This window comes from Phyllostomus hastatus, unplaced genomic scaffold (genome assembly GCF_019186645.2).
Source record: "Phyllostomus hastatus isolate PE091 unplaced genomic scaffold, TTU_PhHast_1.1 phas_contig_1, whole genome shotgun sequence".
In the NCBI taxonomy this organism is placed as follows: domain Eukaryota; kingdom Metazoa; phylum Chordata; class Mammalia; order Chiroptera; family Phyllostomidae; genus Phyllostomus; species Phyllostomus hastatus.
The window spans coordinates 14,458,579-14,482,087 of NW_025333498.1; the positions used below are offsets into that span (position 1 = coordinate 14,458,579).

A 23,509-nucleotide genomic window follows, 5' to 3' on the forward strand; every position below is an offset into this window, starting at 1 on the left:
CTGGAGCTGGGGTCATCTGGGCATGACTGAGTATGCTGGAAGGTCTGAGATGGTTTCTTCACTCACACGTCTGGTAACTGTTCACATAGCTCCTCTCTACTTGGAGTCTCATCCCCGAGGGCTACTCCGCATGCCCTCTCCTCCCACAAAGATTTCAGACTTCTTACATGATGGCTGGCTTCTAAGAGTGTAAAATTAAAAACAGTGATACCTTTTCAAGGTGGAGACCAGACATCATGTCACTTCCAGCAACCATTCATAAGTGAAAGCAAGGCACAGGGCCACCGCTGATTCCGTGTCAGGGAAGTACATAAATATCAGGGAAGGGGGTGATTCATTGGGTGCCATCTTTGAAAACTAGCTACCCGATATGCTCCAACTGCCCAAACTGGACACATTTAGAATTTCAACTATAATTCCAATGGAGTCTGGATATTTTCTGGCTCAAACACACAGTATAATTAAGGGGAAGTGAAAGGAAGAGGAAAGAAACCTCAAGGTGATGAAGAATTTTGAAACATGGGTGCATTCTTTGGCCTTGAAAACTTGGCAGCTCAGATCACAAAGAAAGTGAAATAAATAGATCATTGCATTACTGTTATCCAAACTCTGTGTGCTCAGAAGGCTTACTTCATGATGGTTATTTTTTATGAGAACTCTAGAGCAAATATTACAATTCTGACACATTGTGAGCATATATGGTGGGTTGCCTTTCCAAACACAGCCAAGAATTCAGACATCAATGGAAATGTAGATTAGTAGCATGTGAAAACAATGGGGGATGCGGGATAGTAGCTGGGAGGGCCTGGCAGTAAAAAGGACTCCCGTGGCACCAGGACAAGGGAGATAAACCAGCATCACCTCATCTGTTCCTCTGGAGCTTCTCAGCGTGCAGTGGCCATGCCCCCACAGCACACTGTGTAAGTTCGGAATACAAGGCCTAAGTTCCCCCGTGAAGACAATCTCATTTCAGTGCCTGCAAAGACTGGAAATCTGCTTGCCATGAGTGGTCTGAGACCAGGGTTCCCCATCCCCCGCCTCCTTTTTTTTTTTTTTTGTGAACTATTATTCAATGCCAAACAGCTTTTCCTTAGTGTTTATTTTTCTTAAACATGTTCGGACTGTTACTATATTGTTCTACTCCCTTTGAAAATATGTACTCTGCAGGTGCCTGAAATAATATACTCCCAGCAACTGCAGTTTTGTCAAAGTAAGGGTTATTTCATTCAGTCTAAACTCAATGGATATCTGTTGCTTAACAAGGAAATCCCAAACATTTTGTAAATTCCTTGAGGACAGCCGGCATTTCATACACAACTTTGGTATCTCTTCCCTCCTGGATTCATTGTCTGCCTTCTCAGATGTAGTAGTGGTAATAAGTAACTCGAATTGTTAACAACATACTCTCTGCCCTATTTCATTATGTCTCTGCATGTTCCTCAGGTCGTTGTAAATAATTTCTCCTAAGGCTTCTTTTTTAGTCCGCAGATCATTTTACAGGCTTTTCACATAACAGCTGAAAGGGTTTAATTCAAACTGAAGAAACTTGCTTCAAATACAAGTGATTAACTCAGGCTTCATTTACCTCAAGGAATACTTGACCGTATAAATTTACAGATAAATCCTGGGAGTGTCAAATTATGCAACCAAGAGAAAGTTTAAGTTTTGGGGGTGTTGATCTGCTATAATCAGGTGTGTGTGTGTGTGTGCTGTGTGTGTGTGAGAAAGATTTTTTTTAATGAAATAATAGTAAAACCACTGCTGGCACTACTTCCCCTGGTCTTTCATAATTTCAAGAAGTTAGAAATGGAAAACCTGGCTTGTTAAAGAGTTAGACTGTTAAAACATAAGAGAAAAAAAAATTATCTATTCTTTTTTAAATCTTTAAGATTTCACAATATTCCTGACTTCAAGAACTTGACATTTTCTGTGAGCAATGATTAATTTTAAGTACTCGTTTTTATTGTAAAACGTAATGTATATTCATTGTAAATTGAAAAGATGCTTAAATTAACAGAAAAATAAAAATCATTTATGATCCTACAACTATTAATATTTGGTGGACAACTTTCGATTTTTTGCCTGGGCACATGTTTTTACGGAACGAATCCGTGCTATATAAGCTTGTTTTATAACTTGGCTTTTCTCATTTTTATTTTTAAAATGATACCGTGAGTACGTGAAAAGAAACTTTGAAAGATTATGGCATATCGTAGTACTTCACAGTGTTAAAGGACGCCATCTCGAGTATGGTGTGTGCGCTTTGATAGGAAAAGGTCTTAGTGGGCTGTACTGACTACTCTGCGACCAAGAGACTTCTTAGTTTGCCCTTGGCGTACTGAGCCTAGCCAAACTGAAAGCGCGTGGGAGTAGGTGGAGGGCATTCAGGGTAACTGCGAGCACGAGCTCCCCGCGCGGTCCACACTTCCCTTGGGCAAGTCCCACTGGCCCCAACCCGTGAGGGGACCGAGGGCAAGAGGGCAGTTCGCGGTACGCACAGCCGGGTCCGAGATGTTACTCCCGCCCCGGGGCTGGCGCCACTCTCCGACCGTGGGTGAGATAAAGCGGGGCAAGGTTCTGCAACACCAAACCAGGGAGGCGCAGCTCCGATACCGGCGCCTTTGCCGGGTCTCCAGCCGCGTTTGTTCCAAGTGTTTAAACTGTTTCAAAGCGCTTGAACCCGAGAGACCTTCGGCAAACAACACCTAATCTCTCGGGCAGAGAGCGTTAGTTTTATTTGCGAGGAGGACAAATTGAGTGCGGGGACCTGGTGGCTCAGGCGGCCCTCCTCCAGGTACCCCGCCCGTCCGCCGGCGTCCACCGCCACCCACTGGGACCCCAGCCCGAGGCCCTTTCCAGCCCCGGGACCGCGAGCTTCTTGCGTCAGGCCAAGCGGGGGTGGGGGATTTTCGGCAGCGCTGCCCGCGCGGCTGGTCTGAGAAGGACAGGCCTGGGCTCTTGCCCCGCCCTCGGGGGGCGGGAGGCGTGGCGGGGCTGGAGCCCAGTTGGCGACTAGGGCCTTGTCGCCTAGGAGCGAGTGTCGGGGAGCCGGTACGAGTCGCCGCCGTCAGCGCCTCTAGGTCCGCACAGAGCTTGGGCAGCCGGGACTGGACCGCCGTCGGGGGAGCCTCAGAGCACCGTCCCCAGCTCAGCATGATGGACTTGGAGCTGCCGCCGCCGGGGCTGCCGTCCCAGCAGGTGCTGCCCCGGCCCTCTCGGTCCCATTGTCGTACCTACACGGGGGCAGGGGCGCGAGGGAGCTGCGGTCCAGGAGGGCCAGCAGCCACTGGCATCTCACCGTCTGTGGCCGGAGCCGGGACTGCAGCGGCCACGTACTGGACCTCCGCGTTTGGGGCGGGGCGGGATGGAGGAGCAGGGACCCAAGGGGCTGCGAGGGTAGTGCGGGCGCGCCCGGGTGGTCCCACAGACAAGGTGCCCGCCGTCCCAGAGCGCGACTGGCTGGGGGTTTGGAGGATACACCCGCGTGCGTGGGGCGAGTGGTGCGTCTCTTGTCGCGTCCCAGGCGGCCAGGTTGGAATGCCGAAGCCCCATCCAGCCCCCAATGTTTGAGCGGCTCCCAAGGCTACGGGGCAGGAGGGGCCGGACGCTGGCGGTCTGAGCCGGCGCGGGCCGGCACTTCCGGGGCAGAGCGGTTCCCCGCCTGGGAGCCTGCAAGAATGTGCCTAGTCACGGGGCCGCTCGTGGGGGAGCTGAGGTCTCGGGGCTGGGACCAGGAACTCCTTCCCTGCCATCACTGTCCTTCTCCCCACAATTGCACGAGTAGTTTGCTCATCCCGCTGGGCCAGATAAAATTCTTGTGTACCAAGTTTCAAAAGAAAGATAGAACATCAGAGTTTGGAGTAGGGAAAGGCTTATTGATGAGAAGGCCCAACTTGAGAAGATGGGAGAACTAATTCTGAAATCCATTCAGGCGTCTTTTTCAGTCAAGGGAAGGGAGGAGGGGCGAAGTGGGCGGGGGCGTGTACAGATAGGCATCCAAAGGTGTCCAAGGAAGAGGGCAAAATTTCTATATCCCTTTGTACCTGGTGGACCCCTGCTAATTAATGAGTCTAGTTCCTGAGTCATTACTTTGTGCATATTTCCCCACCTCTTCTGCTGATAAAGGGGTTCTTAAGCAGAATTCCTCTAATTAATTATGTTTGTAGCTGGAGCTGTTAGCCTGAAGGCCATCAGTGGAGGGGGGAAGCATTTCACTGTTACAGGCTAAGTCCATCAATGGGATCGATCCTTCAGGGAGCTAGGCAAGAAATTCCAGCCCGTAGGTGGGGGGCAGAAGAGGTACCCAGGTGCCCTGTGCGCTAGGATGCCCCCATGTGCGGCCCCTAAACCGGGCCTCGCACAGTGGGAAAGTTTCGACTGGAAGACCCCTGATCGGGAGAACAGCGGGTGGGGCGGGGTCTCTGCGGTTGAAGTCGGCAGCGCCCCAACCTTCTCCATCCTCCCCCGGTGCCTGCTGGTGGCGCACGCCCAGTGCATGGCCTTGGCCTCCGCATCAGTGACAGTGGCCGGTTGGCTGTCACAGCGGCCCTCGGTTGGCCCTTTCCTGCTTTGTAGCGTGCAAGCCTTGCCGTGCTGGGGCCAAGGGACAAGTTGGAGCTGTTGATCTGTTGCGCAATTGTTATTTTTCCCCAGGGCGGCTTTCTCTTTGGATTTAGCGTTTCAGACTTGCAATTCCAAAATGTGTAAGGCAGGATATTCTGTTTTGTGCTGTCAAGGGTAAGAGTTGCGAGTGTAGATTAGAATTTCTGTTGCTTTTAGGCTGTTGCTAAGTTTTTGGCTTTCATATATTATTTCTCCCTTGGGTGTTTTATATAGTTTTCCTTTTCTGTTTGAGAATTTGCCTCAATTTCTTAGCATGCTGCTGCTTTTGTAAGGGCGGAGGATGAGACACCTTTGTTTCATAATGCTTTACTATAAAGTTCTGTAAATTGTTTAAAAAGAAGTTTCTGTTCATACTTTGTAGGGACTTTTAAAGGAGTGGAAGTTTATATTTCTCTTTTTTTTTTTTGTAACTGGGTACTTAGGGGAAAAAATTGGTTCAAGGAAATAAGTAACTTAAGTACAGTATGTTTATGCTCTTAAAACCTAATGTTTTAGACTGATCCTGATGTTCTAAAGTGCGGTTATAAGTCATTGACCATGTATTGTGCTTTTTTTTTTTTTCATTAAAATTGTTTAGCTTGAACTTCCCCCCAGTAATGATTGGGATTGTATTCCCTTGGTTCCCACTGGTATGAAAAAGTATGTTTTCAGATTTAGCTGCTGTTCAAGGGTAAACTGTATGACAAACGGATATATGATGCTAATGGACTTTACTTTTCCTAAATTCAGGAATTGTTGCCTGGAACCCTTCTGTCTTTTATTTTTCTCTTTCTTTACTGTGTAATTTAACATTCTATATACAGAAATGCATAAAGCTTAACTACTGCTTTCCCATTTAAATGTGAATTTTCTAGTTATGTTTGATAAGGCAATTCCTTTTCTACCTTTTGTAATCAGATACCAATTAGCATACTTGAAAACTGAAAAAAAGAAAATGGAGTAAAATTTAGAATCAATTTCATGTCTATAATGGATTCACATATGAAGTCATCGTTGTAGTTGAGGAAGATTTGAACAGAAAGTCAAAGTGGATTGTTTGTCAAAGAGACTCCAGGTACGATGTGGTGTTAGGATATGGCTTTTCACACTCTGTGCAGAGGGGTGTCGATGAACAGGTTGGTAAGGAGAGCCTTAGATTCTTTATCTCCAATAGGTGGAAGGAACCATCTGTTACTGTTTTAAGGGTGTCTTAGAGAGATAAAGTACTTTTGCATGTGAGGGGTGAAAATGATCTTGGACAAGACTGATAAGATTATTTTTAAAAGAAAAATATGACAGACCTCTCATCTCCTAAATGAATGTTAACCAGAGAACAACTTGACTTTTTAGATGAGAAAAGTCTCTTGAGAGATTGTGGAAGCAGTATGTAGGAAAATAAATACACAACTCGTATCAGTCTTTCTGCATTAAGAATAACTTGGGCCATTTAGAAGTCTCTTTTTTGTTAACTTGAGTTTATATAAACAATGTTGGGGGAAACAAAAACCCTGTCTGCCTTTAGGATTACCAGTAAGAGTTGGAAACCAAATACATTATTTTTCTTAATATTTACTTTTTGTTCAGGATGAATTATATTTACAGAACAGCACAGGAAAAGGAACCCTCTATAAACTATAAGAACTTTTTTCCCCTGGGAATGTCTTGTCTATTGGCCGAAGACAATTATTTAAAGGAGTTTTGAATAAATAATATTTCCTCTTTAATTTTTGCTTGATCTGGGGTTAATTGCAGTGCAGACTTGGATGCAAGAGAATTTGGCCTTGTGATAATAATAGGTAAGTTGTTGGCTACTTCCTCGCATGCCAGGCAGTGCAATAATTGCTTCACATGCATAATTTCACAGTAACCCCATAGGAAATACTATTATCACCAATTTCCAGGTGAGAGAAGAGGCATAGAGAGGCCAAAGTTCTACTTAAAAGTGATCCAACTATTGAACAGCATGGGTGGGATTCAAATATAAGTAGTCTGACACCCATAGTTCTTAATCACTGCTTTCAAACTGGACCAGGATTAGTTAAGCTTTGAACAGGGGGAAAAGCTGACACTTTTAAGAAAAACTGGGGAAAGAAGAGCAGGAATTAAAGAGATTAACCTTTTCCACTTGTGAAGAAATTCTAGTCACTGTGTACGTGAGGCGGGAGGTGGACCTTCTTCTACAGAGAGGGAGCAAATAAACCTGTCAATGGAATTACCGCATGCGCAGGGGGGCTTACAAGGAAGATGCGGAGGCCAAGAGGGGGGTAATTTAGTAATAACAACTTCATAGTTTTTAAGATTTCTAGGATTTCAGTAGTATTTATTTATAGAGAAGAGAAGGGAGAGAGGGAGAGAAACATCAATGTGTGGTTGCCTCCTGCACTGCCCCCCCTCCCCACCCCCTTGCCCCCCCCCCACTGGGGGGCATGGCACACAATCCAGGCATGTGCCCTAGACCAGGAATTGAACTGGTGACCCTTTGGTTCACAGGCCAGCACTCAATCCACTGAGTCACACCAGCCAGGATTTTTTCTTTTTCTTAATGAAATCTCTTAGCTACTGGGGTCTTTGTTTGCTTTTGTGTGCCTTGTTAGTTAGAACATTCTCCTGTTCCATTGGCTCTTTTCCTTTTGAAGTTGTGGTCCAAAGTAAGTTTGGTGATGAAGATATATATATCTGTATGTGCGCACACACACAGAGGATTAAACCAGGTTGAAGGAAAGTGAGTAGAATAAAGAGAATTTGAATTGAAAACAACTAGTAAAATTAAACACTAATGTCCTGTTTTGGCGTTTATGAAACTGATGCAGGAGTAAGGGCTCAAGTCTATCTAATTGAAGTTTACTTGGACTTTTAAGAATAGTACATTTCAAAATTAAATACTTTATTTCTGAGTCCTTGTTGCTAAACAAATTGTATGAGAATTATTGTCTTTGTCTGAATCAAGGATCGTGCAGGATTTTTAGCATCCAATGGATGATCTGCCTAAAAGCCGGTCTGGGTAAACCCAGGGTGTTTAAACGCCTGGCCCAGTCACTTCTAAAAGTTTGCTGAAAACCAGTTGTACACCCAGTATTGGAGGACAAGTTTGCCGGAAGCCATATTCAACCTGCTTTCTTTGTCTGTAGCTGTGTGTTTAAGTTTAGCATAAAATGGAGAATAGCGTTTCTTTTTGATAATATGATTTCTAGGAGTTACTAAAATTTCGTGACCACCTGCTTTTAAATACACTCCAACAAACTTTCCAGCAAATTTATTCAAAGGACTCCAAGCTATAGGCCAGAGCTTCTTCATTTGGCAATGATACGTTCTCTGGAAATGAGTGCAAAAATATGCTAAAGCATATAATTCCTGAATGGTATTAGAAAAACACAAATGGTGTTCTTACACCAACCCTTCGCCCCACCCCCGACCCCAGAATAAAACAAGACTGCTAAACAAATTCCCCCTCTTCCTCAAGTTGACATTTTCTCTGTATCACCCTGCCACAATTCATACTTTATAACTGTTAGTAGTATCAGGAATGTTAGGAACTCTGAGGATGGGAAGCACTGTTAACCATTCATTTTTACAGCATTCGTCCTGTCATACTCATTTGTCACAAAGCCTCAGGTATGACAGTGTTTTCGTATGTGAGAGTGTGTATGTTTATTTGATCCAAGTTCTGGTAGTAGTAAAGACAAATAAATCCAGGGCTTAGGAAAGATTTAGAGCACTAAGTCTGTCTTTCAAAAGCCCCGTCGATAATTGACTCCTGAGAGTCATCATAATCCTTCAATAGTCCTTCAATTCCTAAAGATTGAATATACAGATATGGGCAATTCTAAGTAGTCGTGCCTCTCTCACAAGCTTGGAAAGTGACGGTGGGGCCTGTAGGATCAGCGGCGTACTGCAGAGATCCAAACTCCATTCTTTTTTCAAATTAGAGAAGAAAGATCTCAGATTATTTTGGCATTGAAGCCTCCTTCTGAATTTGAGTATTTATTTTCTGTACTAGGCAATTCTCTTTATTGGTCTTTTAAATTCTCTCAGTGCTTGTCTCATCTGTTAATCTTTTTTTTCTCTCTCGCTACAACTAAATTTTAAGTTCTTTGACAACTGGGCATAGAATTTAGGTTTCTCTCTATTTTTTTAACAGCTTTCAGAGATACCATTCAAATACCATACAGTTAACCCCTTTACAGGGGACAGTTCAGTGACTTAGTGCAGTCAGAGCTGTGTGTCCATCACCACACTCGATTTTAGAGCATTGTCTTTTCCTTGAAAAGAGCCCCGGGCCCACTGCAGCCATTTCACAGTTCTCTCTCAGCTTTCTTACTTACTCATGTATTTTCTATCTCTACAAAGTTGTCCATTCTGGATATTTCATGTAAATGGGATCATACCACGTGTGGTTTTGTGTGACTGGCTTCTTTCCCTTAACACAGTGTGTCAGGACTCTGTTCCCTTTTGTCGCTGAATGCTATTTCGTTGTGCAGAGACACAGAACTTTATTTATCCATTTATTAGTTGATGGATATTTGGGTTGTTTCCACTTTATATATTTCTTTTCCTTTTTCCTTACTGCCGTGGTTTGCTGTGTATCAGAATCACCATCAGCATTTAAAAATACTGCTGCCGAAGCCCTATTCCTCATTAAATCAAACACTCTGGGTGTGGGACCCAGGCCACAGTATTTTTTTCGAGCTTCTGAAGGGATTCCAGTGTGCACTCAGGTTTGAGAGCCAGTGCCCTAGAGCAGTGGTCCCCAACCTTTGTGGCTGTTGCCAGGGACCAGTTTTGCGAAAGATAATTTTTCCACGTACTGTGGGGTTGGGAGGCAAAGCTCAGGCGGTAATGGGAGCAAAGCTTCACTCCCTGGCTACCTGCTGTGTGGCCCGGTTCCTAACAGGCCTTGGATCTGGATCTACCTGTGGCCCCGAGGGCTTGGGGACCCCTGCACTAGAGAACCTAGCTCAGTGCTTGGTAGCCATTGATATCTAGTGACTTAGAAAATCTGGTTAGGATGTCTCACTTAAAGCATGAAAGGAAGTGTTTTAATATTTGTTTGATGACCTTCACAGCCTTAAGATCAACACCTAAATCTGAGAACTGTGTTTTAAGTTCCTGGTCAATGTTTGACATTCAGTAAATACAGTTTGAGCTCCTAGAGATTTGGGTGATAATTTTTTATCAAAAGATTTGCCCCAAGTGAGTCAGTAGAATTTTTTCGTGTTTTGTCAGGAATGTGGCCTGTGATAACCTGCGGCCTAATTATTTGGGAATAGCATTGAAAAGGCAGTGAGACGGGGGTGGGGGGGGGGTTGGGGGCGTGGGATGGGTGGTATAGACTCTGGAAGCCAGGATGAACTTGGCCTTATCTGAGAAAGCTCTGTGCTCTGCATTTCTGAGCCTCATTGTCTTCTCCTATTAAAAAAAAAATCCTTAAATTTACAAGGCATCTTTTAGCAACTCGGTTTTTTTAAAGATTTTATTTATTTATTTTAGAGAGGGGAAGGGAGGGAGAAAGAGAGGGAGAGAAACATCAATATGTGATTGCCTTTCATGCGCCCCTTGTTGGGGACCTGGCACGCCACCCAGACATGTGCCCTGACTGGGAATCGGGCCAGCGACCCTTTGGTTCTCGAGCTATTGCTCAATCCACTGAGCCACACCAACCAGGGCAGCAACTTAATTTTTTAATTCTCAGTATCTGCCTGGCAAAGTCAACTTTATATTGTGACCACAATTGCTACCATTTGTACTCACCTGAATGGCTTTCTGGTTTACACATTTGGGAACTAGGACTAACTTCTGAATTACTTTTGAGACAGAAAGAGGGAGAAAGGGAAGGGAGGAAGGAAAGAAGAGAGGGCGGCAGGGTGGGAGGGGAGAAGTACAGCCCAGCAGCAGCCCCACAAGGGAGAACTGAGGGTGTGGTTCTGTGCCTTCTGAAGCTGGCTCAGCCCCACCTCGCTGACACGGTGGGAACCAGCCCAGAAAGGAGCGGCACACCCCTGTGCCAGCCGGGACTCTCTCTGGCGTTGCCCGGCACAGCTTGTGCAGCCCCACGCCAGCCTTGCCCTCCACCATCCTGCCATTGGAGGGAGGGGGTATATTTAGTCTCCCCTGGGAAGCTGCCTGCTTTTCTAACTAGTCACCAGTAGTTTGGAATTCTGTTAACCCATCTTCTGCTATTGTTTCAAGATTTAAAAAACTGTTCTGTTTTTTCACTTATTCCTATGAATTTTGTGCTAAAAATGTAAATGATGCATGTTTACATCAAAACAGAAGGATTTCAGTGACAACATTTAGGTTCTGTGCAATGCGTACTTGCATTTTAATGAACCATTTCCCCCCACTAAATGCCCTTCCCCTTTTTTGCTGGAATGTAGCTGGCATTCAGGGTGGGTTAGTATCATCTCCCCCCTGACCATGCAGAGTCTGTGTGAGAGGCAGGGTTTGGATCCTGACTTGGTGTGTGGGTGGCCCACTGATAGAAGAGTGTGAAATTTTGCTTTCTTCCGGTCTTGACAGTCTTTTGTCTGCTCTGCTTCAGCACAAAGTCACACTGTCACACATGGGTGCAGAACCCACTCTGTGCCCACTCTAAGGGGGTAAAGGGAAAAACGATCCCCCTGCTTTGTTGCCTTCTGTGACCAGAACAGGGACAGGGGTATGACACGTGGAATGACACTACTTCTTCAGCACGAGGGCCAAGCACCGGGGCTTCTTGCTGGTCTGTCGGAGTCTTGCTGCTGTGTATAGAGAGTGTGGAGGAACCATCAGGTTTTTCTGACCTAGCAAAACAAAAAACAAACAAAAAAAAATTTTAAACGTTAAAATGCTGGTAATGAAAACCACCAAAAATTAAAATAATCATTTTTACTTGCAATAGGAAAAAAATATGCAAGAAGTTGTTTCCGTTGGTGGTAATTCTCAGTGAAACATTGAGACTTACAAACTACATTGAGACACCAACCCCAAAGGACAGGGCCGCTCTGCTCTGTGCTGGTCGGGTCCTTCCCTCACCCCCTGGCCTGTGTGCTCTCCTTCCACTGGTGCCCAAGTGAGACCAGGCCAGACGACCTGTGGGTTCTGGTTCTTTCTACCAACCCAGAGACAGAGGCTCACCCTCTGCTAGAAATTTCTTTACCAGGCTGCATGTTTGGCAGAATCCCTGAGGCAGTGGATTGAGGTGAGGATGGCGACTCTGAAACATGAGATTCCAGGTTACATTTCACTTGGAAAATGGGACCTGCAATTAGAAGGAGAGAGCCGGAGAGGAAAAGGGAAACTAGCTTACAGGATTGTTCTCAAGGAACCTGGAAGGAATACAGCCTTTTTGGATTCTTCCTGAGGGAAGCCTCAGGTTGACCCAGAATTTTTACCTGAAGATCTCCTAAATCTGTAATACTTAATTTGCTCTTCCACTTAAGTTCTCTGTATGAGAAAAGGGAAAGCATTTTTAAGTATTTATGTACTCGTATGGTTTTATGCTTGTTATCTGTACTTTTTTTTTACAGATTTTTTTTTCAAATTCTCACCCAAGGACATGCTCACTGATTTTAGAGAGAGGGGAAGGGAAGGAGGGAGAGAGAGAAGGATTGATGTGAGAGAGAAACACCAATTGGTTGCCTCTCACAGGCTCCCCAACGGGACACTGAACCCTCAGCCAAGGCATCTGCCCTGACCGGGAATTGAACCGCACCGTCTTTCAGTGTACAGGACATGGCTCCAACCAACTGAGCCATAGTGGCCAGGGCTTTTAGTTCTTTTAACAACCATATTGGTAGGTTTTTTCTTTATTGAAAAAACTTTGGGATAGTTAAGAAATAATCCAGAGTTCTGTTTAGAATACCAGGAACCATGCAAGATATTTCTAATGGAGGGAATATAATATAGAAAATTAGTTACACAGGTGATGGAAGAGCTGAGAAGCCAGACAGTGCCGAGATTAGCAACCTCGGGAAGCCACTGCCCCTGGAGGGGCTGAGGGAGGCGGTGGAATACCAGGATCTGGAATATGGGGCCTTGGGAGCTGGGATCGCAGAGAGGTGTCCTTTTCCCCACCCTCCAGCATCTCTCCAGTGTCCCCTACCCGCCACATCATTGGTGCAATGTAGTCAGAAGCCAGTTGGCAAGAGAGCCTGGGAACAGAGCAGGGGCACCCTTGTTCTTGTGGGTGAATACGTGGAAATCCCTCGCTGCATGGGTTTCGTGTTTCTCCATTTGCAGGGAGAGTGAAACCACAATGCCTGCTTCATTCTGACTTCCATGGAACATTTTATACTTCCATATTCCCTCCAGTTCACGGAGTACACATATGTGACCACAGAGTAATTCAGTAATGATATAATCTGATGAATTCTCCTAAAGAGTGCAGATGAAGGCTCCATAAGAGTTCATGATTTAGAAAAGTACTTTTATTGCTGGTAGGTTCTGTGCCCCACCCACCATGAAGTGCCCCTGGGATGCCAGGGCAGGATTGATTATACATGGATATTTTGGGTGTTGGCCCCTGGCTCTTGAACTTGGGCTTGGGGGGTGCATTCAGAAAGAACATAAAGCATTTTAAGAAGAGCTGAGGGAACCTCACACACAGCCTTTTGTTCCTATACAGAGGTGGGTAGAAATGACTGCTAGACAGAAATTCACTTGTCTCCCTTCCTTTGGTCCCTAACTGGTGGAAGGCTGGGTCTCCAGGAGCACACGTCTCCTGCCTTGTGCAGCAGGCTTCCGAAGTGCACTTGCTCGGAGTTCCGCTGTGCTGCAAAGCTTCAGTGACTGTGTGCGTGCTGGCAAAGGTAATAATGGAGACAGAGGGAGCAAGTTAGGCTCTTCATTTTGCTTCATGTCACCAGTTCACTTCATTCAAAACCAAGTTGTGGAGAGAACCAGCCCCTCCTTGTTACATCTGAATACCGACAACTGAATTTCACAGGAGGAGAAGGGTGGGGGGCTAACATTGACTGAACACCTGCCTGTACTGTAGCAGGTCCTAGATGTTCTCTTACTTGATCTGGACAATAAATCTATGTGGTGTGGGGGCTATTACCTCCACTTTACAGACAAGAACACCTACCCAACCAGGTAAAGTAACTTGCCCAGTGCCATGCCACTCCAGGGGCAGAACAGGGATTGAGATGTCTGTCCATAATCCCTGCTCTCCCTTCCCTGTCTTCTTTCACTCTTTGTCTAATGACTGTGGGTGTTTTGTTAGGTGCTAAAGAATAAGGGGCTCCTTTACAGAAATTAAGACAGCGTCCCAACCTCTGTGGGAGCTCACTGTGTGTTCATCAGGGGGTGCTGCTGGCACATGGGCTGGAGGGACTTTTCTTTGGGGTGGAGGACAGTCCCACATTACAGGATATTTTGGGACAATCAGAAATGGAACTATCTGCCCTCACACGATTCCACACGTTCCAAGGTGGCTGCAGTAACCCAGTGGAATCACTGTGATGCTCTGACTTCTAGAATATGACTGCTCGCTCTCAGGAAATTCCAGGCTGTTACTTGGTCTTTTTAGAGAGGCCCACCATCTCCTCAGATGGCAGCCTGCTGACACCTTACATTCTAGTCCGAAAGCGGGTGACGGGAGAGAGATCACAGAAAACAGAGGGACCAAGTACGTTTCATTTACTCAGGTAGCGTGTCTAGTCCAGTTTCCTTAACAGAGAGCAATGTATTTGATGGTAGTTGTTACCATGATGTACTGTTTCTTGGGCCTGCACCTGGGAGGAATTGGTCTGAAAAAGAGAAACATTATTTTTAATTTTTAAGGTGAAGTTAAAAATCATATGCTATATCTCTGTGGGTCCTTACCGCCTTTTCTATTGGGTACTTTCTGAAGATGTCTGAGAACTGAGGTGAGAAAGTAAGGAGCAGTAGAACAGCTTAAAAGGTTCAGATGTGGTAATTCTTTGATGCTTTAGGACAAAGGTCCAGAGGTTGCTCATTTCTTATCTTTTTTGTTAGGGAAATAACTACTCTAAGAAAGAACACTTAATCGACATTTGTGTTGATTGATTGTTATATTATCCAAATTGCAAAATTTTTAATGGATATTTGGTGATATTATTATGTTCTTCCAAGAAATCAATTTTATTGCTTGGAGTATATGTTTATAGTTCTTTAGATAAAATACTTTGAGTAGAGTGCCCAAAGAATAATTTGAAGTATTGTTTCTATGAATGAAGTTAAAGAATTTTTCTATGACTAATAGTTGTTTCATAAATGATATTAAATGTGATATCTTTGTTACTTCGGTAGTTAGAGCTTTTTAATCCCAGATATCTTAGGTAAACAAAGAAAATACTGAATTCTGGGTGTAAATGTACACTTACTCATTTCACAAATATTTATTAGGTATTTACATAGCCTGGGGGACTTGCAGGGCATGAAGTTACTTCACTCTTTGAAGATAATGCAGCAGATGTGTTGTCCTTGTTGAAGGACGTTTGCTTTTTATATTGCCCCTTCTAACTAATTGGTCCCTTTGCTCTTTGTACACCTGCATTATAGCATGATTCATATCATAATGAGTATAAATTAGTTTACATCTTTATTCCTCCTGTTTAAAGTATGACTTCCTCTGGGACAGTGACTGTCTTTTATTCATTTTGTAACTGATATCTGGTACCATGCCTGGTACTTACTTAATAGTAGTTGCTCAATAAACATAATGGGTCTGTTACTGCTCTAGGAGCTTGGTGCTTATATAAGCTCCTCTGATACATCATAGCTCCATGGCAGTACAGAGGAGAGGTAGCGTTTTAACTACACACTTTTTTAAAGCATGCGTTTCATTTGGCTCAGGCTGTAGCTGGAAGCTTGAGGGAAGGTGCAGGCAAGAGCTGGATGGACCTGGGCTGCGCATTGGGTCGCGAGAGCTGATAAGATTGATTAGGGGACTCTAGTGTGCCTTCACATGTCCGTGTGTGGCATTGCAAGTTACGAGGCAGCCGGAAATCATAGAAGGGTTTGGAGAGGGCGAGACACACAAGGTGGGTGTGAACAGGAAGTTATCCTGCCCTGTGAATGGGAGGTCGGACATTGGAGGCAGAGACGGTGAGGGGGTCCCTGTCTGTGAGCGCGAGCGTGATGGAGTGGGTTTGGCATCAGCACGTGTATTGGGGGTCTGCAGTTGTAACTCTAAACCCTACCTTTGTTAACTGTTTCAAAAGGATTTTTTTAGTTTGGAGATTAGTAGACTTTCTCCTAATTTTGGCCCCATGATGCAACCATTTGTGCTCAGTTTTCATGCCCTGTTATTCTGGTGTTTTAACAGAAACTCATCCGCCAATGTATTAATTCCATTGATATCAGGAGAGGACAATGAGCCAGAAGCTGCTGTCTTGCTGTAAGGATGGATTGTTTTCTTCAAGATGGTACTGGAGGAGTTTCTGTCCCTTTCTAAGATCGATTTACTCTGACTATATTCAGTTACCTGGAACAGGCCCATCCTAGACTGCCAGTCTCAATGATGGGCAGCATTCACCCAAGACAAGAAAAAACAGGCAGTATCCTCTCTTTTCCTGTGAGTTGGAGCTCACAGAGGTAGGCGTCCGGCAATGCTAGTGATGGCAGCTGCCGCGTGCACTCCTGTCTGGCCCTCTGAGGTGAGGAGCATTGTCCCCGTCTCACAGGCTGTGAGAGGTTGGTGGTGCCTCTGGTTCATCCCCTTCTAGATGTGGCTGATACCCACATCACAGCATTCCTAAATTAAGGAAAGAACTGAGTGCAAGGTGGAGCACAGAGTACGCATTCAGCAAGTTGTGGCTGTGATTATGATCATACTTCTATTTGTTATTTGTCAGGGATGTTTGAGTGTGTGGGGATCTGAGGTGACCATTGCCCACTTGAAAATCACCTTGAATTCTAGCTATGTAACAGCATAGACACCCAGGCCTCTTGTTGCCATTGGTTACGAACTCACTCTCCTGTGGTCTTCATGTGCACGTCCCTGGTCATGTGTAAGGGCCTGATTGTTGTGATGACTGAAGCTTCCTGGGACTGAAAACCGATCCACAGCGAGGCCTTAATGTGTGCTGTGCCCTAGGATAGCGGAGGCCATGCCCCGCCCAGCTTCTCTGTGGGACCCTGGCCTGTCTGCTGGATCCCCTGTACTTCTGTGGGCTGACTGACCAGCCACCTCACTACACTCCTTCCCCGATGCACTCCTTCTCTAGTGGCAGACTTCCTTGCTCTGGGGCTCTGGGCCTGGAAGCGAGCCGTGTCCACAGGAACAGAGGGAGCTTGGGGAGTGGAAGTGCGTTAGCACAAGGCCACATCCAAACATGAGTGAACTGACTCCTGTGGCCTTGTCTTCTTCCAAAGCCCACACCCTTCTTTCAGTCTTTCCAGATGAAAATATTTCTTTAGTAATAACTACCTAAAAGTAACTGGCCTTAAAAAAGTAAAAAGACAGAGTGGCAAAGGAAAAGAACCTTCTAATGCCCTCGGGGAGATGACACGGGAGAACGTTTCCCATCTGCACCCTCTGCTGTTGCCATGTGGATGTCTGATCCCTACACTGGCAGCCTAGAAACTCGCCTCCTGTTTTCTCTGTGGTAGTTAGACCCAGAAGCCTGAAATTAGCTGCTTCTCCTGTTCATCTGACATCTGCAACAGGAGTTGAGTTTATTAAGAGCATTAATAAATACCTCACCCCTGAGTTGTCCTGTATTTCACAGGGGTATTCACATTCTGTTTTTTTTCATATGAAAAAGGATCCTGCGAGGATGGGTGTTCTGCCTGGGATCTCCCTTACAGGAACAGCACAGTGAGGTTGGGTGGCCAGGCCACAGCCACTCCACACAGCTGACTGGCGCCTTGCAGTGTTCTTTGAGCAGCCTCCCTTGAAGAGGCCTAGGTTATTCTGAAATAAGAGCCTGTGTTATTTGAGTGCTCCCGTAATAGAATCCTGGGTTGGAACTCATTGTCACCACTTATTATATAGAGGTCTTCAGGCAAAATTACGTAACCTCTCCACGCTTTGGTTCCCTTGCTCCCCAAGAGTGGTGATACTACTACCGCCCACCTCACAGATTGCTGTGAGCAAAAACAGATAATGAACGCAAGTGCCTGAAATCATGTTAAACATGTAGAAAGTACACGATAAGTGGTGGCTGTTATTGTAACTTAGATTGGGTCACACCTGCCTTTGATCTGGGCCGGGAAGATTGGCACTGTGATCTTTCATTCTCAAATCTCCATGTCAGGGCTCACTAGGTAGTGACCACTGTCCTCACATATTTATTTAGTAGGTTCCTTGAAAAGATTTACATCAAGGGTAAAAAGATTCCTGTACTGATTTGAAGAGAATATAATATGATATATACACTAATTATAATTTCCTTTTTTAAGAGGTCCAAATTGATGCCGGCCAATTGGCAACAACAGTGGGTACTGTGCATTTTCAAATGTGGTCATCTGAAAGCAGCTGAAGTATTTCCCAAGTAAGGATTATTCATGTTCTTAGTTGGAAGAGATAACACTTTCCCGTCACCTGAGGCCCCTTATTTCCACCCATTTTTTCAGATGACTTTTGCAGCGACCATGGTGGTTATGTGGCATCTGGACTGTAACTTTGCTGAATAATGTCAGGATGACCCATTTAGTCATTCTGCGTCCTCTTAGCAGTTCAGATTCACAGCAGCACTTTCAGGTCATTGCCGTAGCTTTTTACAAACAACTGCTGAGAGGATAAATGCTACCTCATGCAGTTTGGAAGGGTTAATGTTCCCAGTGCACCTGCAGGAAGTAGTTTACAGAACAGGAGAGTTGATTCAATAAGTGCCAACCCCCAAGGAGCGTGGAGGGTTCACTCTCCATAGGCGCAGGCAGAGGTGCTCTGTCCAACGACATAGTCAGCTAGCCACATGTCACTTTTGAGTGCTCAAAATGGACTAGTGCAACTGAGGAACTGAAAAATTTAAATGTAAAATTTTTACATTTAAAAATTTAAATGTAAATTTTTGATCTAAATGTAAAAACATCAGTATAAGAGATTTTTCTGTTAAATATAACTTTTATGTTGGTAGCATGGCATTTTAGGATGTTGGGTGAAATTTGTTGTGGCGTATGTTGAATGTGTTCATCATTTCTAATATCATTAATGAATTTAAATTTTGGTTAATGTTAAAACAGTTTTGATATATTGCGTTAAATATATTGTTAAAATTAAATTTTTTAAGTCAGGCTACTACTAGTTTTTATATTACAGTGGCTTGCATTATATTTCTGTTGGACAGTGCTACTGCAGAGCATCTGTTACAGGTAGCTGAAATTAACCTGTTTTAGATTCAGAATCAGTTTTCAGACTTATATTTTGGACTTCACAGAGTCAGAGATACGTAGAGGAAAGGATCTTCGGGGTCACCTAGCCCAACCCCGTCCTCTGGCAGATGAAGAAACCAAGGCTAAGTGTACCGTCATGGCCTCGCCCTAGGTAGGGACTGGGACCCGACATTCTCTCTAGGCTGCTGCTCTGTGTCCCGGGTTTACTTGGCATTGGAAACGTGGTGGGCGTCAGGGCTGCAAAGAACGTAAACTCCCCCAGACCCAGACTAAAGACATTATTTTAGGTGGTAAGTAGAAAGGACGTTTTGTGCTGTGCCTGCCAGTGGATGGAGTGACCAGTTGAGTGTTTGCCATGTGTTTTTGTTGGGTGGGGTGATGGTGCCTTCACGGGGAATAGTAAACAAGGTAAAAATCCCCATGCTTGGTGTGAGCGTTGGCTTTAGAAAACGCCATACAGCTGGCTTTCAGGTGTTAACTTCAGGCCTTTTTTTTCCTCTTAAGCCAGAAACTTTAAAGCAGACACACCCACAGCGTTTGTCCTTGAGGAGACTGCGAGCTTGCCTTCATGTGTTTATTGTCCAGTCAGGTTGTCTGAGAACATTGGGTAAAAGTTTAGGCCTGTTCTATGCCCTTGTTTTCTTAGGAGTGTATCAAAACTGATTTAAAGGAAACAGCCACCAACAACTACAGTGAACACCCTTAGAGCAAAGCAGAATCGTACTTATATTTTGAGGCGTAGAGGAGGAAAGGAGGTGTTACAGCGCACTCAACACTGATCGATTCATGGGTTTGTCCACCAGAGGTAGAGGAGGGCTGCTTCTGCCGCGAACGCCACCTCACGATGCAGGCGCAAATGTTCTGTGTTCTTGCAGCGCTTGAGATGTAAGGGCTGGTGCCTCTGAGGGCGGACTTTCTCCAAGGAGATGTAGAACTATTTCTTGGGTTGCCTTGGTCTTAGTGAGCCTTTGGATGAGTCAGTTTGGAATGTGCGTTTAGTGGGTACATGGCCTTAACCCCATGACTTGAGTGTTCTTAGAGCTCCGATTTAACTTTGAGCCACTTTTGCTTTTGGTAGCAGAAATGATCTGCCCGAAGGGACTTGGAACCCGGAGGCTCTTCATCAGGTTGCATGGAGCTTGGAGTCAGGGAAGGAAAGTTTTCTGCAGAAAAGTGCAGGTCAGATATTGGTTACTTCCTTCTAGTAACAGTTTCATAGGCCATTAATTTGGCTGTTGTATAGGATTCAATTTTGTAAAGGTCTGTTTTCAAAGTAATTCCTAGTAGTTCATGAATTTTTAAGTAATAGAAATTGCAACAGGGAAGTCTGGTTTAAAATCTAATTTGTATTGCGTTGACCAAGTGACCCCTCCTGGGCTCTGCTCAGTCAGATGAGACCTAGGGTGAGTTTCCATTTAGCATCTCTGCGCCTTGGGATCCCCACTTACTTACCAGCCTGGGGTTTGGACTGTGATCTCCAAGATCACTGTTTGCTCTGCTTAGTCAGTTATGTCTTCTAAATGCAATTTAATGGCTGGCACACATCTGTTCCTCAGAGATACATCCTTAGAAAGAATGTCTCTTGAAGGAGTTGGTCAGTAGTTCAGCCTGACTGAACTTGCTTTTCCTTTGAAATTTACCTTATCAGTTGGAAAGGCTGAGGTTGCTGATTCAGTGTTTCACTCATTGAGACTTTGCCAACCTGGATCCTCTCTGTGTGCACTACGGCCTCTACATGCCTTTCCCTGGCCACTGCTCCACCAGCTCCCAAGGCACCAACCCAGCTTAGCTTCGCTGGAGCAAGGCTGGGCATCAAGTGGTGGTTAAAGCAATGATGCTGTTCTCTGGCCAACTGACCTGTCTGTATGTGAAGTTTTTTCTCTTCATTAGCCTTAATTTTATTGTGAAAAGATAGTGAGAAGGTCCAATTTTGAAATGATTCTAGAGTGAATGTAGGAGACCTTGTACAAACAGTTAATATGTATTTATCGAGTGGGCACCATGTACCAATATGATGCCAGGTGTGAAGGACACATAGGTTGGGAAGAGAGCAGGGAAGTGGGCACCCTCACTCATGGCGGGTGGGGTGGAAGAGGTGCAGCTCCTGTGCAGGCTGCTTGGCAGTGTCTGTCAGAATTAAACAGGCATATGCTCTTTGGCCCAGCAATTCCACTTCTACATTTTTATCCTACAGATATCCTCAGACACTGATGAAATGATTTATGTACAGGATACTCATTATAGCATTATTTGTAATAGCAGAAGATTCAACATAACTTAAAATCCAACAAGAGACTGATTACATAATTATATTATTAAATAATAGTATTATAGACCTCTTTATAATGAGATACTCCTCAGCCATTAAAAACAATGGAACAACTTTGCCCTGAAGTAGAACCACCTCTAAAATATACTAAAAAGGGAGGAATAAGTGTGGAACACTGTGATTATGTGCTACTTCGTGTGTATCTGTGTGTGTGTGTGTGTGTGTGTAACAGAATTTATCTTCCCAAGAAAACATAAGAAACTGATGTAGTGGTTGCCCTGGGGGAAGGTAACTGGGAGATTATTTTTTTAATTTTCCCTTTTTTAAATTTTATTTTATTGAATTTATTGAAGTGACATTGGTTAATAAAATTATGTAGGTTTCAGGCATACAAGTCTATAAGACATCACCTGTAAATTCTGCAGTTTTTAAGTTTTGTGCCACATATGTGTGTTAATCTATTTACAGAAGACGTGGTCAAGAGTTTACGCTTCACTCAGACCCTTGTAATAAAGCCCTGATAAGACATGCAAAGTATAAAACACTGTCTTTGTGACAAGATTAGTTTCCGTGCCAAGCCCTCCTCGTGTGGTTGCGTTGGCCTGATTTAGCCATGAGTGAGTCTTTGGGGCAGGCAGGTCTGAGGGTCAGGAGGGCGGCCTTCTGAGTCTTGGTGTCCTGCCTGGGGAGAGCGCACTGGCACCTGAGCAATTTCCAGACCTTGTGCTGTTGTGGGAATACTAAGGAGCAGCACCACAGCGTGGGAAAGGGGAAAGGCCTGCCAGGCTCAGACGCAGTTCTGGGTTCGAGTCCTCGCTCTGCTAGTTGCTGGGCATTTGGTTTGGGGCAGGGTTGCTCCATGCCCTGAGCTTAAATGTGTTCACCCGTCGATAAAGATGAAGCACCTTCCCTTGTGCCGCTGCCGTGAGACTCAGAGGAGACAGGGACTGCCCTGGCACGCTGTAAACCACACAGACACCAGCCATCGTAAAGCTGTTAGGTACCTAGAGACTGGCAAGCGGGAGCAAGAGATGCTAATTCAGAAATTAAAGTGAAACAAAAACATCTTTTTCCCTCTGCCAATAACTTGGCAAGAGATGTAAAAGTAGAAAAGTAGACCAAAGGTAGTTTTGAAGTCCCTGGCCTCAGACCTCTTGGGGCAACTCATTGTATCCTCCAGACTTGTCTCCCTGTTTGAAAAATGAAAGGGGCTCTCGGTGTCAGTCTTGTGACCCCCTCCAGCTGTAGCATTCCGTGACAGTGTTGCATCAATTCCCATCTTGGTTGGGATGAGTCATACCGACTGAAAAGTTCAAATGGGAGGAGGAGGTTTCTTTGCATCTGAGAATTTTCCTCCCACTGGATATCTGAGCCTCTGTGGGGAAAACATTGCCCCCGCCAGGGGAGACCAGGAATGCATCGAGTGGACACTACTCCTTGTTTTGTTTTCTCTCGAGCTAGACCTTTGGAAACCAGGTTTAACCCTTGGTTCACTGGGTAGGATGCTCATATAGTTGTGACTGTACATTATGTCAGTTGTCACTCCTGTGTGAAGTCTTCCTGTGCAGTTTAGTGATGCCTGAGCTCCTACATGTTTCTGATCACATGTCAAGACTAAGATCAGAGACTGTTTTTTGCCTCTGTGTCCCCGGCACCTGGCATAGCCCGTGGCACGCAAGAGGTGATACACACATTAGATGGGAGGGTGGACTAATGTCTGTTTAAGGTGGTATGCACACTAATCTTGCTGATCTTGACCCCCATCTTTATTGTAACTGCTGCCATTCTGGTAAAATTAAGTTGTAACCATTAGTAGCTTATTATTTTAAAAAATAACTCATCCTTTAAAAAGTTCACACTAAGAAAATTAAACAGATCCCTTGGGATATATTTTAATGGGATCTGCAATTAAAAAAAAAAAAGAAGCTACGTACTTTAAACAGACTCTGTCTACATCACAGTGTATGACATTCTCCTCTGACAGTTGTCATCATCGCCAGTGCTCACCACCACCACGGGCGCACAGGTCTTTGGCTGACAGCAGCAAACAGCATGTGAGGCTTACCTGGCCCCCTACCTGGATGACTGTCCTGTTCTTTACTTTTGAAAGCTAATTGTAGGCAGTTAAATCTGAAAAATGACCTTTAAGATCGAAATAAATAATTGCTTTTTACAAATGCAGGACCCAAAGCAGGGAAAGGATCACTCAGGGAGTTCAGAAGTGTTTGGGAGTGCTGGAGCCCTGCCCTCCCTTCCTGGAGTGCCCTGTAGGAGTGGGGTACCCGAGGGTGGGTAGGCGGGGCTCTTTCACCTCAAGGTGGATATCTGAGCCACCCTGTTAGTCCACACCCAGTGAAT

The 23,509-nt window shown here is 44.9% G+C and overlaps 1 protein-coding gene across 3 annotated transcripts in view; it reads left to right on the top strand.

Annotated features, from left to right (window-relative positions):
• The first annotated feature begins 3,031 nt into the window (after positions 1-3,031).
• Positions 3,032-23,509, top strand: part of NFE2L2 (NFE2 like bZIP transcription factor 2) — a 32,218-nt gene continuing 11,740 nt past the window's right edge. The window contains exon 1 of one of the 3 annotated variants that reach the window (XM_045850395.1): positions 3,032-3,198. In XM_045850395.1, the coding sequence (XP_045706351.1) occupies positions 3,154-3,198 (45 nt within the window). In that variant the 5' untranslated portion in view covers positions 3,032-3,153. Of the gene's footprint in view, positions 3,199-4,594; positions 4,738-23,509 lie in introns of those variants that run through there. The other 2 variants (XM_045850470.1, XM_045850509.1) reach the window with 2 other exon arrangements.